This window comes from Plasmodium reichenowi, chromosome 4 (genome assembly GCF_001601855.1).
Source record: "Plasmodium reichenowi strain SY57 chromosome 4, whole genome shotgun sequence".
NCBI lineage: Eukaryota > Apicomplexa > Aconoidasida > Haemosporida > Plasmodiidae > Plasmodium > Plasmodium reichenowi.
This window is the reverse complement of record NC_033649.1, coordinates 609882-623375: the sequence shown is the minus strand read 5'-3', so window position 1 is coordinate 623375 and position 13494 is coordinate 609882. Positions and strand designations below refer to the sequence as shown.

The 13494-nt window shown below is 17.6% G+C and overlaps 2 protein-coding genes across 2 annotated transcripts; one reads left to right on the top strand and one right to left on the bottom strand.

Moving 5' to 3' along the window:
• Positions 1-2548: 2548 nt before the first annotated feature.
• Positions 2549-4156, top strand: PRSY57_0417000 (putative membrane protein; the record flags this gene model as incomplete). The annotated part of the gene is made up of 1 exon (XM_020114522.1): positions 2549-4156. The coding sequence occupies one exon, from the start codon at positions 2549-2551 to the stop codon at positions 4154-4156; it is 1608 nt and encodes a 535-aa protein (XP_019970799.1).
• A 542-nt stretch (positions 4157-4698) lies between these two features.
• PRSY57_0416900 (hypothetical protein) lies at positions 4699-12812 on the bottom strand (the record flags this gene model as incomplete). The annotated part of the gene is made up of 4 exons (XM_020114521.1): positions 4699-5020; positions 5315-5847; positions 6064-6420; positions 6558-12812. 4 exons carry the CDS (start codon positions 12810-12812, stop codon positions 4699-4701), a joined length of 7467 nt encoding a protein of 2488 aa, XP_019970798.1.
• Positions 12813-13494: the final 682 nt, after the last annotated feature.

Sequence of the window (13494 nt, the reverse complement as noted above, 5' to 3'; positions counted from 1 at the left end):
TATATATCAAAAAAAAAAAAGATATAAATAAAATATTTATCAAGAGAAGAAAAAAAAAAAAAAAAAAAAAAAAAACTGTGTTTACACAATTGTGATGGGAAATATATTAAACTTAATATATATATAAAATAATAATATTATTATGAAATCTGGTGAATATACAAATGAAAAAATTTCATATAATTATTGTATTATAATAAAATGGATATATATATATATATATATATTTATTTATTTATATATATATTTATAAGGGAGTGAAAAAATTAGATATTTTTATAAATACTTGTTTTTTTAATTGTATATATAAAAACTAAAATAATATAATACTTTAAAAAATATATATATTATATATATTATAATATATATATATATATATATATATATATATTTATTTATTTGTTTATTTACTGTATAATATTATAAACTTATAGTTTCTCTTATGTTATTATATTATATTATATACATATTATATGTAAATATATATTTAAAGCATTCTTTTTATTTTTTTTTTTATTATATATCTTTATTTTTATTTTCTTTTATTAAATAATTAAATTTATATAATAATTCATAATAAAAAAAAAAAATCTTAAAAAATGATATATTTATATATATTTTATATAAATATGTAATTTTTTTTTTTATAATTATTATACTTGTATATTATATAATTATATATATAAATAAAATTATATTATTATATTTTATATATTTGAAATTTTTTTTTTCTTATATTTTGTATTCTTAGAAAAATATATTATTATATATAAAAATATATAATTATATATATATATAATATATTGATTATTTGAATGTACTATATATTATATTAAATATATTTTTATATTTAATAGGTATGCAATCACAAAAAAAAAAAAAAATAATAATAATAAATAAAATATTTATATATATGTATATAATATATATAATATATATATATTTATATATATATTATATATATATATATATATATATATGAACATTTTTTACCATATCGCCTCCAATTCGGCTTATTTTTATTGTATATTTTTTTTTTTAATTATAAATAATATTTTATATATAAATATATAATAATATATATATATTTTATTATAATATTTTTATAATATATTCTTTCTAAAGTTGAGAAAGAACAAAAAAAAGCAAAAAAACAGTGCTTATTTAAAGCAAAAAAAAGAAATATTATTTTTCATATTTTTACCTGTTTCAATCTATAAAATATATTATTATTATATAAAGGTAAACACACAAATATGAAGATGTTAAAACTATAAAATTTGTTATTATTATTATAATTTTATATTTATTAAATATAGTAAATATCACCAAAAAAAAAAAATTAAATATATATATATATATAAAACATATAAAACTATGTATTTAAATTTGATGGTTTATTCTTTTATTATTTTATAATTATCACCAATACTAAAAAGATAATATATACATATAAAATATATTGAATATTTATTCATGTTCATTTGTTTAATTTTTTTTTTTTTTTTCTTTTAAATAATTTTTAACAAAAATATATATATATATATATATAATTATAGTATAACCTAATTTAAAAAATGAATTTTATAAAGTCTTATATGTGATAATATTATAAATATCCCCAACGAATAAATATTATATTTTACAATTTTTATATTAAATAGACTTCATATATATGTATATTAATAAATATCTTATTATTTATCAAGCATATTGATGATATAAATATATATAATATTTATAACATGTCGCTTAACAAATTATTTGTAAACATATAAAATATGTATTTGTAATATATATTATTTTGTATATAACCCATAAAAATTTATAATAAAACAATTACGCGCATCAAATATAAACATAATAAAAAAAAAAAAAAAATATATATATATATATATATAAATATATATTATATCTAGTTGTTTATATTCCTACACAAAATTAACAAATTATCAAATTAACAAATTAACACATATACATATACATATATATATGTATATATTTTTTTTATATCCTACGAATTATATTATATTCACAAGAATATTTCAAAATTATATTTATTATAATATTTTTAAAATAAGACATGAATGCTATTTGTTTATGTGAACAAATTATATATATGTATTTTATATTGATACAATACATGTAAAAAATAAATATTTTATGACCGTTTTTTTATTTTATTTTTTATTACATGGAAAATATAAGCGTTTCATTTTTTTATATATTTAAAAATAAAATGTACATATTATTATGCATTAACATATTTTTTCAATACACATAAAAAAAAAAAATATATGTATAACATATATATATATATATATATATATATATATATATATATATATATATATATATATATTTATATATTTATATATTAATATTTATATATTTATATATTTATTTATTTGTTGGTTTGTTTTTCATATAGTTATATGCTTAACCTTTGCATTTATTTACAATAACAATATTAATACAATATTATAATTTTGAGTTCAAAAAAAAAAAAAAAAATTCAAGTGCTCTTTTTGACGTTTTAAAAAAAAAAATGGTTAATCAAGATGATAAATTTAAGAAACATAAAAATGAAATGTGGCAAAATGATGAGATATATAAAAACAAATCTGTTAATTCAACGAAAGATAATTCTTTTATGAATATGAATGGAAAGAATAATTTTCCTTTAGAAGATGAATATAAGGATATATTTCAGATTAATAATTTTTCTAAGAATAATGATCATAATAAAAATAATGTGCATCTTATAAAAAATCATAATATGAAACATAATAATAATTTTATTACAAATGAGGAATCAGAAAAAAACTCTTTTTTATCGAATAAAGATTTAATTATTTTTAATTTACAAGATATTAAAAATGATGGTAATATGAAAAAGTTTGATCATACTAATACATTTCAAACAAAATCTAATACGACTACAAATAATTATAATCAAAGAAATAGTCTAAATGCTATTTTGTCTAATTCGAATATGAATCCAATCGAAACGAACCAATTAAATAATGTATTGAAAAATGATAATACAATAAATATGTATGAAAATAATAATTCATATTATGAAAAAAATATTCAAGGAAAAATGAATATTATAAATTTAAGTGATAATGATATAAATCATGATGATGATAAAAGAAATTCTTTGGATATTTTCCCTTTCTTTAAAAAATTTAAAGGTATAAGAACAAAATTATTAAGTTATTATGATATAGATACAGACGTTGTCATATATAGATGTATGTGTGCCTTATTTCCATATTTAAATGTTGACAAAAATTATGATGTTATAAATAATATGTATGATATTGAAAAAAATTGTGTGAATACAAATGAAAATGATTTCGATAATAATACGAGTACCAAAGAATATACATCCCAAGAAAAGAACATTTATACAAACAACAGCAAAAGCAATGTTAAAAATAATGATAAAATTAATAAAGATAAAACTAACCTTTTTGATGACCAAACATATGATGAAGAAAATGTAAGAAAATCAAGCAATGTGAATGATGCTTTAGATTATTATGATAATAAACTAGGGTTAGAAAAAAATCCAGATATTTATTCCTTCGTATGGTTAAATTTATTTATATCCTTTCTAGTGTTTTTTCTTTTTAATATAAAAAATGTATTTTTCAATGATATTAATAATAATATATCAACAAATGACATATTATCAAATAATAGGAACAATAATATTTTAGATAATCAAAGCAAATTAAATATTTTATATAATACTATATTTTTCATATATTCATTTAATATATTTATTCCCATTATAATATATCTAACAATTTATTTCAAAACTAAAAAAAACCCACCTTTCAAATTAATATATCTTATATCTTTATTAAGTTATAATAATATTATTTTATTACCAATTATTTTTATTTATAAAATTATTATTATAAATACCTCCATAAATTTAGTACTCTATCTTTATGCAATTCTACGTTTCCTTATCTTTATTTTTTATATTAATACATCTATTTTTTATATTTATAAATATACAAACAATATATTTTTTAATCATTTTACTACAGATTTCATATATCTACTTTATGTAATTTTTTTCCTTTCATATGTATCTTTTTATATTCTTCTAAAATATTACATATTTAATCATTTATAAAAACAATTATATTTTATAAATCGAAATGTATATATTTTGGTGTTCAGCAGTTTTTATCACACGAAAGGACTATAACCATCAACCATAAGCTGATTAAAAAAAAAAAAAATATATATATATATTTATATATATGTATGTATGTACATTATTCATTTGGTATATTTTATTTTTATTTTTTTTTTTTTTTTGTATTTATTTTTTTGTTATATATTTAAAAACGTCTTTTTTGAATAAACCTTAATAATATTTACATAAACATATACTTAAAAAAAATGATTATTAAAAAAAACAAAAAAAGAAAAAAGAAATATATATATATATATATATATCTTACACAAATTTAAAAAAAAGTAAAATATAAAAAATAAAAAGTAAAAAACAAAAACAAAAATAAAAAAAAAATAAAAAACAAAAAAAAAAAATGTGATTTAATTTATACATTTATATACATGTGTATATATTTACATATATATACACACAAAATACTTTTTAAAAAAATATACATTATGTATATATATAACAAATTTTTTAATATAATATTTTTATAAATCATCTCCATGAAAAAGACCTGTCACTTCATCCATTTCACCAACCATGTCATAATTTCTATAGCCTTTCCAGTTTTTATATATTTTTATAATTAAAAATATAAAAGCACAAGATATCCATAATACGGTTAAGAGAAAGATAAATATAAAAAAATAAAATTTTTCAAAACAATAAATCTCAAAACTGAATATAGACAAAGAGAAACATTTATCATTTGAATTCATGTATGATCCGTTCAAAAGGAAATCTTCTTCTTCTTTTTTCTTTTTCTTGTTATATCGAAAATTTTTAATAACTTCATTCAGATCGAAAAGGCTGAGAGAAAATAATAAATAAATAAATAAATAAAATAAATAAATAAATAAATAAATAAAATAAATAAAATAAAATAAATAAATAAAATAAAATAAAATGTAAGGGAATATAGTATAATACAAAAGCTTCATACGTGATTTTTATGTATATACAAATATTATTATATATATATATATATATATATATATATATATATATATATTTATATTTATATATCTTTATATATATGTGGTTATTCATTCATATTAATATTGATATTATTCAATTTATTTCATTTTATTTTATTTTTCTTACTTGCTTTTTTCTATTACACCGTTCTGTAAGAAACTCCTTTTCCCACTCTCACCATCACTCTCATTATTACTCTTACCTTCAATCTTATTCTCATTTTTACCTTCAATTTTATTCTCACTCTTACTTTCACCCTCACTCTCATTTTTTATTTCCCTCTTGCCATATTCCAATAACACAGCCTCATTTAATTTTTCTCCCTTGGATATTTTAGAAGATTCATCAACAATATTATTTGTTTTTATTCCATTTTTCATTAATTTCTCATGTTCTGCTTGTCTATCGTAATTCCAACCCTCATTTGTAAAGCTAAAATTCAATCTTTTCTCCATCCATGCACTTATATGAACATTGGACTGAAGCTTTAAAGTAAAATTATTTTCCAGGGACCACATTTGTTCAGATGACAAAACATATTTGTGTATCTCAACATTTCCATATTTTATTAACTTGGTATTATTTAATTTGACATTATTTTCTTTTGTATCCAACACGGATATGTTTTCATTTGCTCTTCCCCAAAAAATTAAATCAACCTAAAAAAATAAAATAATATCATAATATTATGACTTGTTCAGGAAAAAAAAAAAAAAAAAAAAAAAAAAAAAATAAACATATACATATACAAATACATATACATATACATATACACATACACATACACATACACATACATATACACACACACATACATATATATATATATAATTATTGTTTATTTTTCTATATTCCTTTTTATATTTATTCATTACAAAGAAGGGGTAGTTTCTATTCACAATGACCGAATTATGAGGGAACACATCCAACAATATAGGTTGGTCAATTTGCTCGTTTACAAACTGCACAATTTCAATTTCCGCATAAAAAGGAAAACTGAGTTTGTTTATTATATTAGAAGTCTTTTCAATTAAATCATAAGAATAAATTTGGACAACATAATTTCCCTTTTCCAAATAAATACTCATATTTTCAAATATGTTGATATTGTTATTATTTATATTGGCCTGTACTTTGTTGCTTGTAGCGATTATCATATTGTTTTGCAAGAGTTTGATTTCAAAGCTGGTTAAAGTGAAGTTGTACCCAAAATTGATTTTTACATAGCTCGGCTAAAAATAAAATATATACATATATAAATTAATATATATATATATATATATATATATATACTTATATATCCATTTGCACACATATTTATATTTTTTTTTTTTTTTTAGGGTACCAATTTCACCCCTCAATATATTACCATTTTAATCGTAAGCGGATAAGAAAAAAGATCCCTAGAATTCAAACTTTTTAAAAAAATCACATTCGTTTTTAAATAGTCATATATATAATTCTTATTTTTAATTTTCTCAAAGGATATGTCTTGATATTGTTCGACATTAAGTGATAAGGTGTCAAATATATTTGTAAAATATTTATTAAGATAATTATTATATTTTAAATAATCAATACTATTAAAATAATCCATAGGATATAAACTTATAATTAGCTTGAAATATGTACAATCATAATTATTTTTTTTTATAACTAATTTAAAATTCTTATCTATTTTATACCAGTTTAATATATGTTCATTTTCTTCATTCGAAAAAAACGGTTTAACATATAAATCTTGATCATTTGTATTTTCATCAGGAAAAAATTTACTGTCTTCATTTCTTATTATATTAATATGGAATAAATTTTGGATATCAAAATATGTGTTTAAATAATTAAAAGAAAAATGAGATAAATTATCAGTTTGTTCGATTTTATAATAATTATTATTTCCATAATTATTATTATTTCCATAATAATTATTATTATTATTATAATTGTTTGTATTATTGTAAAAATCTCCACTTGTTATATCTTCATCATAATTTTGTTCATCTATGTGTATACAAAAAATTTTAAGAATAAACGCCTCTTTTGGTATGTCAAAAAAAATTTCGTGCTCACGTACTTTCATATAATATGTATCATAAATATGAAAATAATTCCTATTCATATTTGTGCTGATAATATTATTTTTTTTTTTTTCAAATGGTTCATTCATATTAACATTGGAACTATTATTATTTTCTAATAATTTTACTTCATGAAATAATCTTTTATAATTATCCGTTTTACATGTATTATCATATATTTTTTGAAAATCTATAGTGTCATCAAGATGGTCTCCATATGGTAAGTATAAATTATTTTTTCCAAGTTCAATATTTTTATTTTTTAAAATATCAATAAAAATAAATAAATCAAACATGACCTTTTTCATTTTTATATTTTTATAATGATTATTCGAAAGAAACGTAATATAGATTTCATATTCACCTACGCCAAGATCCGTAGTTAAAAATAATTTATCATGAGATTTATTAAGTTGTGTGGGATTATTTTTTGATTTTATGGTTAAAATAAATGGATATATAAAATAATGATAATGTGGTTGTATTTCTATATATATATTACCTTTTACATTTAATACGATATTAAAAAGGAGATATTCTTTTTTAATTGTATCATTAAAAATGTTTATATAAGAGTCATCTTGTGATTCATTAAGATTATCAGTATTATTTACATAGGAATTATTACTATTATTTATATTGTTATTATTGTTTACATTTTTTTCTTTTTCAAAGCATATAAAGAATCTTTTTAATATTAATGTGTTGTAGTTATCTCGATTTAATGTAATGTCTAATTTGTCATTTATATAAATTTCAAATGGTATATTATTCCAAGTATGTTCTAAGAAATTGTATACATCATCTATCTTTTTATGTTCAGAAAATAACATATTTTCTTTATCACAGCTGTATTCTTTATAAAAATAATATAATAATTCATTCTTAAATATATAGTTATGAATAACAGAAGGGTAAATATTTTTATTATTCTCTTGATAATTGAACCTTTTATCATTATAATTATTATTTTTGGTATTATTCTTGTAATCTATATCATTCGTGTAAATAGGCATGATGTTAAAATGCATAAAAAAGGATAATGGTTTAATACTATCACTAGTATGATAATTATAATTATTTATATTGTTATTATTTCTGAACGTATAACTTGAATTTTCCTTATTAGAATCGTCATCAAATTTAAATATATATAATCCTCTTTCTAAATGTCTATATACATTTATATATGTATCTGTAAATGTTAAAAAAGGGTGAGCTAAGGAAAGAATTTGTTTCTTCACTTCATTAAAGGAAATACCTTCATTTAATAGTTTAGGTACATCTAAAACTCGGTACACATTCAACGTAATGTTATTTTTACGACTGTTCCTATTATTATCATCATCATCATTATTATTATTTCTTATGTACATGTTTAGAAAAGCATTATTTGGTAATATCAAAAGTGTATAATTATTGTTAACTACTTCAAAATTATAATTAACGCTTTGATTTAATATTAGAGAGTTGCTGTTTTTGAGAGATATGATACCTCTAAGATGATTTTCAAGATAAGGATAGGCATTACTAAATATGATATTATTATTATTATTATTATTATTATTATTGTTAAGGTTATTATTATTTTCAAAATGTACCATCTGTTCTGTATGAACACTACCGTATTCATTATTCATGTTATTTTTGATATTTTCCATATTATTGTTCTGAACAGGGAAATCATTATTGGATAGACTATTTATTACACCAATATTATGATGCTCATAATATAAATGATCCAGTTTATATGTTTGGTCATTTTTATTTTGTATTATATTTTTATTAATCATTGGAACATAGTCCTTAGTTAATATATTATTTAATAATAAAGGTAAAGTGATTTTATTATATAAATTTATCTGTTTTGTATGTACATTTTCTTCCTTTGTTTGATTTGTATATGTAATATTGAAATATGCATATGAACAAAAATTTTTTTTTATTTCATCATTAATATGTTCATACGTATCTATATATATATTTATATAATTTGTATTATTATTTAATATTTTTAATAACATAATATTTTTATTTCTATAAGTGTTTGTACTAATCATGATAATATGGTCATAATTTTCATCAATATACATTTTGTATGGGAATATATTTTTATGAAAAGATAATTCAACTTTTAATATGAAATTTTGATTTGATAAATAATGAATTTTTGGTAATATAATTTTTTTTTTAATTCTATTTTTATCTTGTTCATTTATTATATTTCCATCTTTTTGTTGTTGTGTTGGTAGAATATAAAGAAAGAATGATTTATAGAGATAAAAAAAATGAATTGTTTGATAAATGAAGAACATATTATTTTCTTTTTTAATTACCTTTGGTATTTTTTTATTTATAATAATATCATTATATTCATATTTACTAAGATCAAATGTATCATAGTTATTTGTATATATAAATTTATTTATGGACCTATCTTTTATATAATTCATATTATTATTAAAGAAAAGACATTTATCTAATGTGTTTAAATTATATATATATATTTGTAAATAAAAAAAGGAATTTATATTTTTATTATTCTGAGTATTAAATTCAAATATAATTTCATATTCTCCTTCAACAAAAGATTCGATATATAGATGATTATAACCTTCATATAACTTTTTGTTATTATTATTATCAATACCATTATTATTATTGTTGTTGTTGTTGTTATTATTTGATTTATCTAATAAATAAATATATATATAATTATGTGTGAAGCAATTTATTTTGACTATACTTTTTGGCTTTAATAATATGGTAAGTTTATGTTTTTTGTAATAAGGTACATAAACAAAATTATTATAACTATACGAATCATATCCTATAATTATATTAGGTATATAATTAATTTTTTGTATCATATTATGTTGATATGATGTTATTTTCTTTATATCATTTGGATGGTCGTTTTGATTTAATAACTTCATATTATCTACATATTCTATATCGATAAAAAAGAATCCACAAACTTCTTGGGTAGTATATAATAATGTTGAGACAAGTACATACAATGTACATGTGTGTTTATCCTTTAATATGTATTTACTTTTTTTTCGTGTATCTTTATATATATGATAATGTTTTTGACCTTGTACATTTTCTATAAGAATAAAGAATATATCAATACCTGGAGAATTATTTATAGTAACAATAATTTCTTTGTATTGTTGTGGTTGTAATTCTTTTTCATATATTATAACAAAATCAAAATATTCAAATAAATGATTATTTAATATCCATTTATTTTGATAAATTTCATCAAAGGTATTGTTTTTATTTGATGCATCACTAATATTAGATTCATATTTACGTTTTAAAATATTATTAAATAAATTAGTTACTTGATTCATTTTATCATTACATTGATGTTGATTTTTATATAGAGATATAGGATATATTAATAAATTGAAATCATTACTCTCACATATATTATTATAACCACTAAGAATAATTTTTAAATTATAATAACCTTTCTTTAATATACAATTAATATAAATAATATTTTGAAGAGAAAAATTTTTTAAATGATGATGATCATGTTGATAATAATTTTCATATTCAAAGCTGTTATTATAATTAGTATTTTTATTATGATAATTCATATTTTTGTTATATAAAAAACTATCATTATAATGTTTATGAAAAAAATCAAATTCTTTATTTTTTTTAAAATCATATATATTATAATTATTTATATTATTCATATAATATGTATTACATACCTTTTCTGAAGAGTTATTTTTTAATAAGTTAACAAAAATATGATCAGATTTAATAAGCATAGTAAAATTAAATATAGAATCTTCATTTATATATATATCTATAACTTGTTCGTTTTTAAAAGAATTTATTATATCAAAGTTTAAAAGAAAATTATCATTTATATCAATAACTTTATTATTATATATTATATATTCATTAACATCATATAAACTACATTTCTCTAAATTATTGGAGCATTCATTTGTAGAAAATATATTTAACATATTCTCTTCCTCAGTTTGAACTATTTTATTTGGAGCATGAGAATTATTGGAACATTCTGTATATAATCGTTTAATTATATAATTCATAGGAATATAATTATCTCTAATGTTATATATGGATAATTCAAAATTAAAAAATAATAATGATGAAAGGAAAGGATCCTTTCCATTGTCTTTTATATGTTTTATATCTCCTATTTTGTCACTATAATAATCATAATTATTATTATTATAATTGTTATTATTATTATTATTATAATTGTTATTATTATTGTTATTATTATTGTGGTTGTTTTTGTTGTTTTTGTTGTTTTTGTTGTTGTTGTTTTTTTTGTTATTATTATTTATTGCATTTTTGCCCATCTTATATAATATCTCTAATCTATACAAATGATTATTATTTAATATTGTATCTATATATATTCCTTGTGAAGTTATATAACTTTCTACACAATTTTCTTCACATTCCATACTTTTCTTCTTATTATTGTCATTTAGATATTTCTCATTATTTCCAACCATCAAGATATGTTCCATATCCATATTGTTTAAATAATTATTACGGATATCTATTTTTTTTATATGTATAACAAAATTGTTGTACTTGTTTATATCATGTTTTAAGAACGATGTAAATTTTATATTCGCCTCTGTTTTAAATTCTATAAATAATAAAACAGAATATACGACCACAACTTTGTCTCCACTCTTTTCATCATAATAATAATCTTCTATATTATTCATGTTATAATAATAATCTTCGTTAGTACAATAAAAATAATTCTCTTTTATTATAATATAACTTTTATTATGTAAAGGTAGAAGATGATTATATAAATGATTTGCCATGATACCCTTCACCCCATAATTATTATTAATATTATTATTATTATTATTAATATTATTAATATTATTAATATTATTATTATTATTAATATTATTGTTTTTATTAATATTATTGTTATGATTATTTGTTTGAGTGTCATCCTTTATAATTCTTATATTTATACTCATATTTATATTTATACACCTCTTTATATCATTATCATTTTCCATTGTCGTATATATAATAAAATAAAATAACCTTTTATCCTTCTCCCCTTCAGAGTTTTCCCCATTATCTATTTTTGTTATGGTATACAAGATTTTTATATTTTTATCAGAATCTTTCTCCGCTTGTAATAATAACACACTTTCATTCTTAATAATTTCATATTCATATAATTCTACTTTTTTTACATACCTAGAAGATAAAGAATTGTATATATTATAATTTACAAAAATGCTTTTATCAGATGAATATTTAAAATACATATAATGCACAGGATATTTTAAAGAAAAAGTCTTAGACAAAGATATTTCCTGAGATATATTACTATATTCTAAATTATTTAAAAACAAAGGAATTAAATTATTACATTCATAATCATTGTTCTTATCTTCATAATTGTATTCCTCATCGTAATCTTCATCATAACATAAAGAAGAATTAAAAAAAAATAGGAAACTTAAAATTAAAAGAACCAAACACGTTTTCTTCTTTTTTCTCATTTTTAAACATTGTTTATAAGGATTTCCAAATGGTGATAATAAGCATACACACACAAAAAAAATAAAAAATAAAATAAATAAAAAAAATAAAAAATATACATATATATATATATATATATATATATTTATTTATTTATTTATTTTATTTTTCACAAGATTAATTTACAATAATATTATATAAACCAAATGTACAAAAAGGTCGTAGTGGTGGTTATACTTGAAAAAATATAAATATTATTAAAGAATATGACACATTTATATATATATATATATATATAATATATCATACATATGCGTATCATTTATTTATATATTGTGTTTAAATTTTTTTATTCATTTTTAAAAATTATGTTTAAAATATAAAAAAATAAAATAAAACAAAATAATAATTTCCACCTTATATAATATTATTATCAAAAAATTGTGTATACAAAAATATATGTGTGTATTTATTTATAAATAAAATAATATTAATGATATATTTAATAAAACGTTTCAAGTATTACACGTCCCAAGGAGTAGGCACACATAAAATATTATACATATATTATATATATATATATATATTATATATATATATATATATTATATGTACTATCTTATAATACACATATATTTTACATACATTTTTTTTTTTTTTTTTTTTTTTTTTTTTTTTTTTTTTAAATATAATTTTTTATTT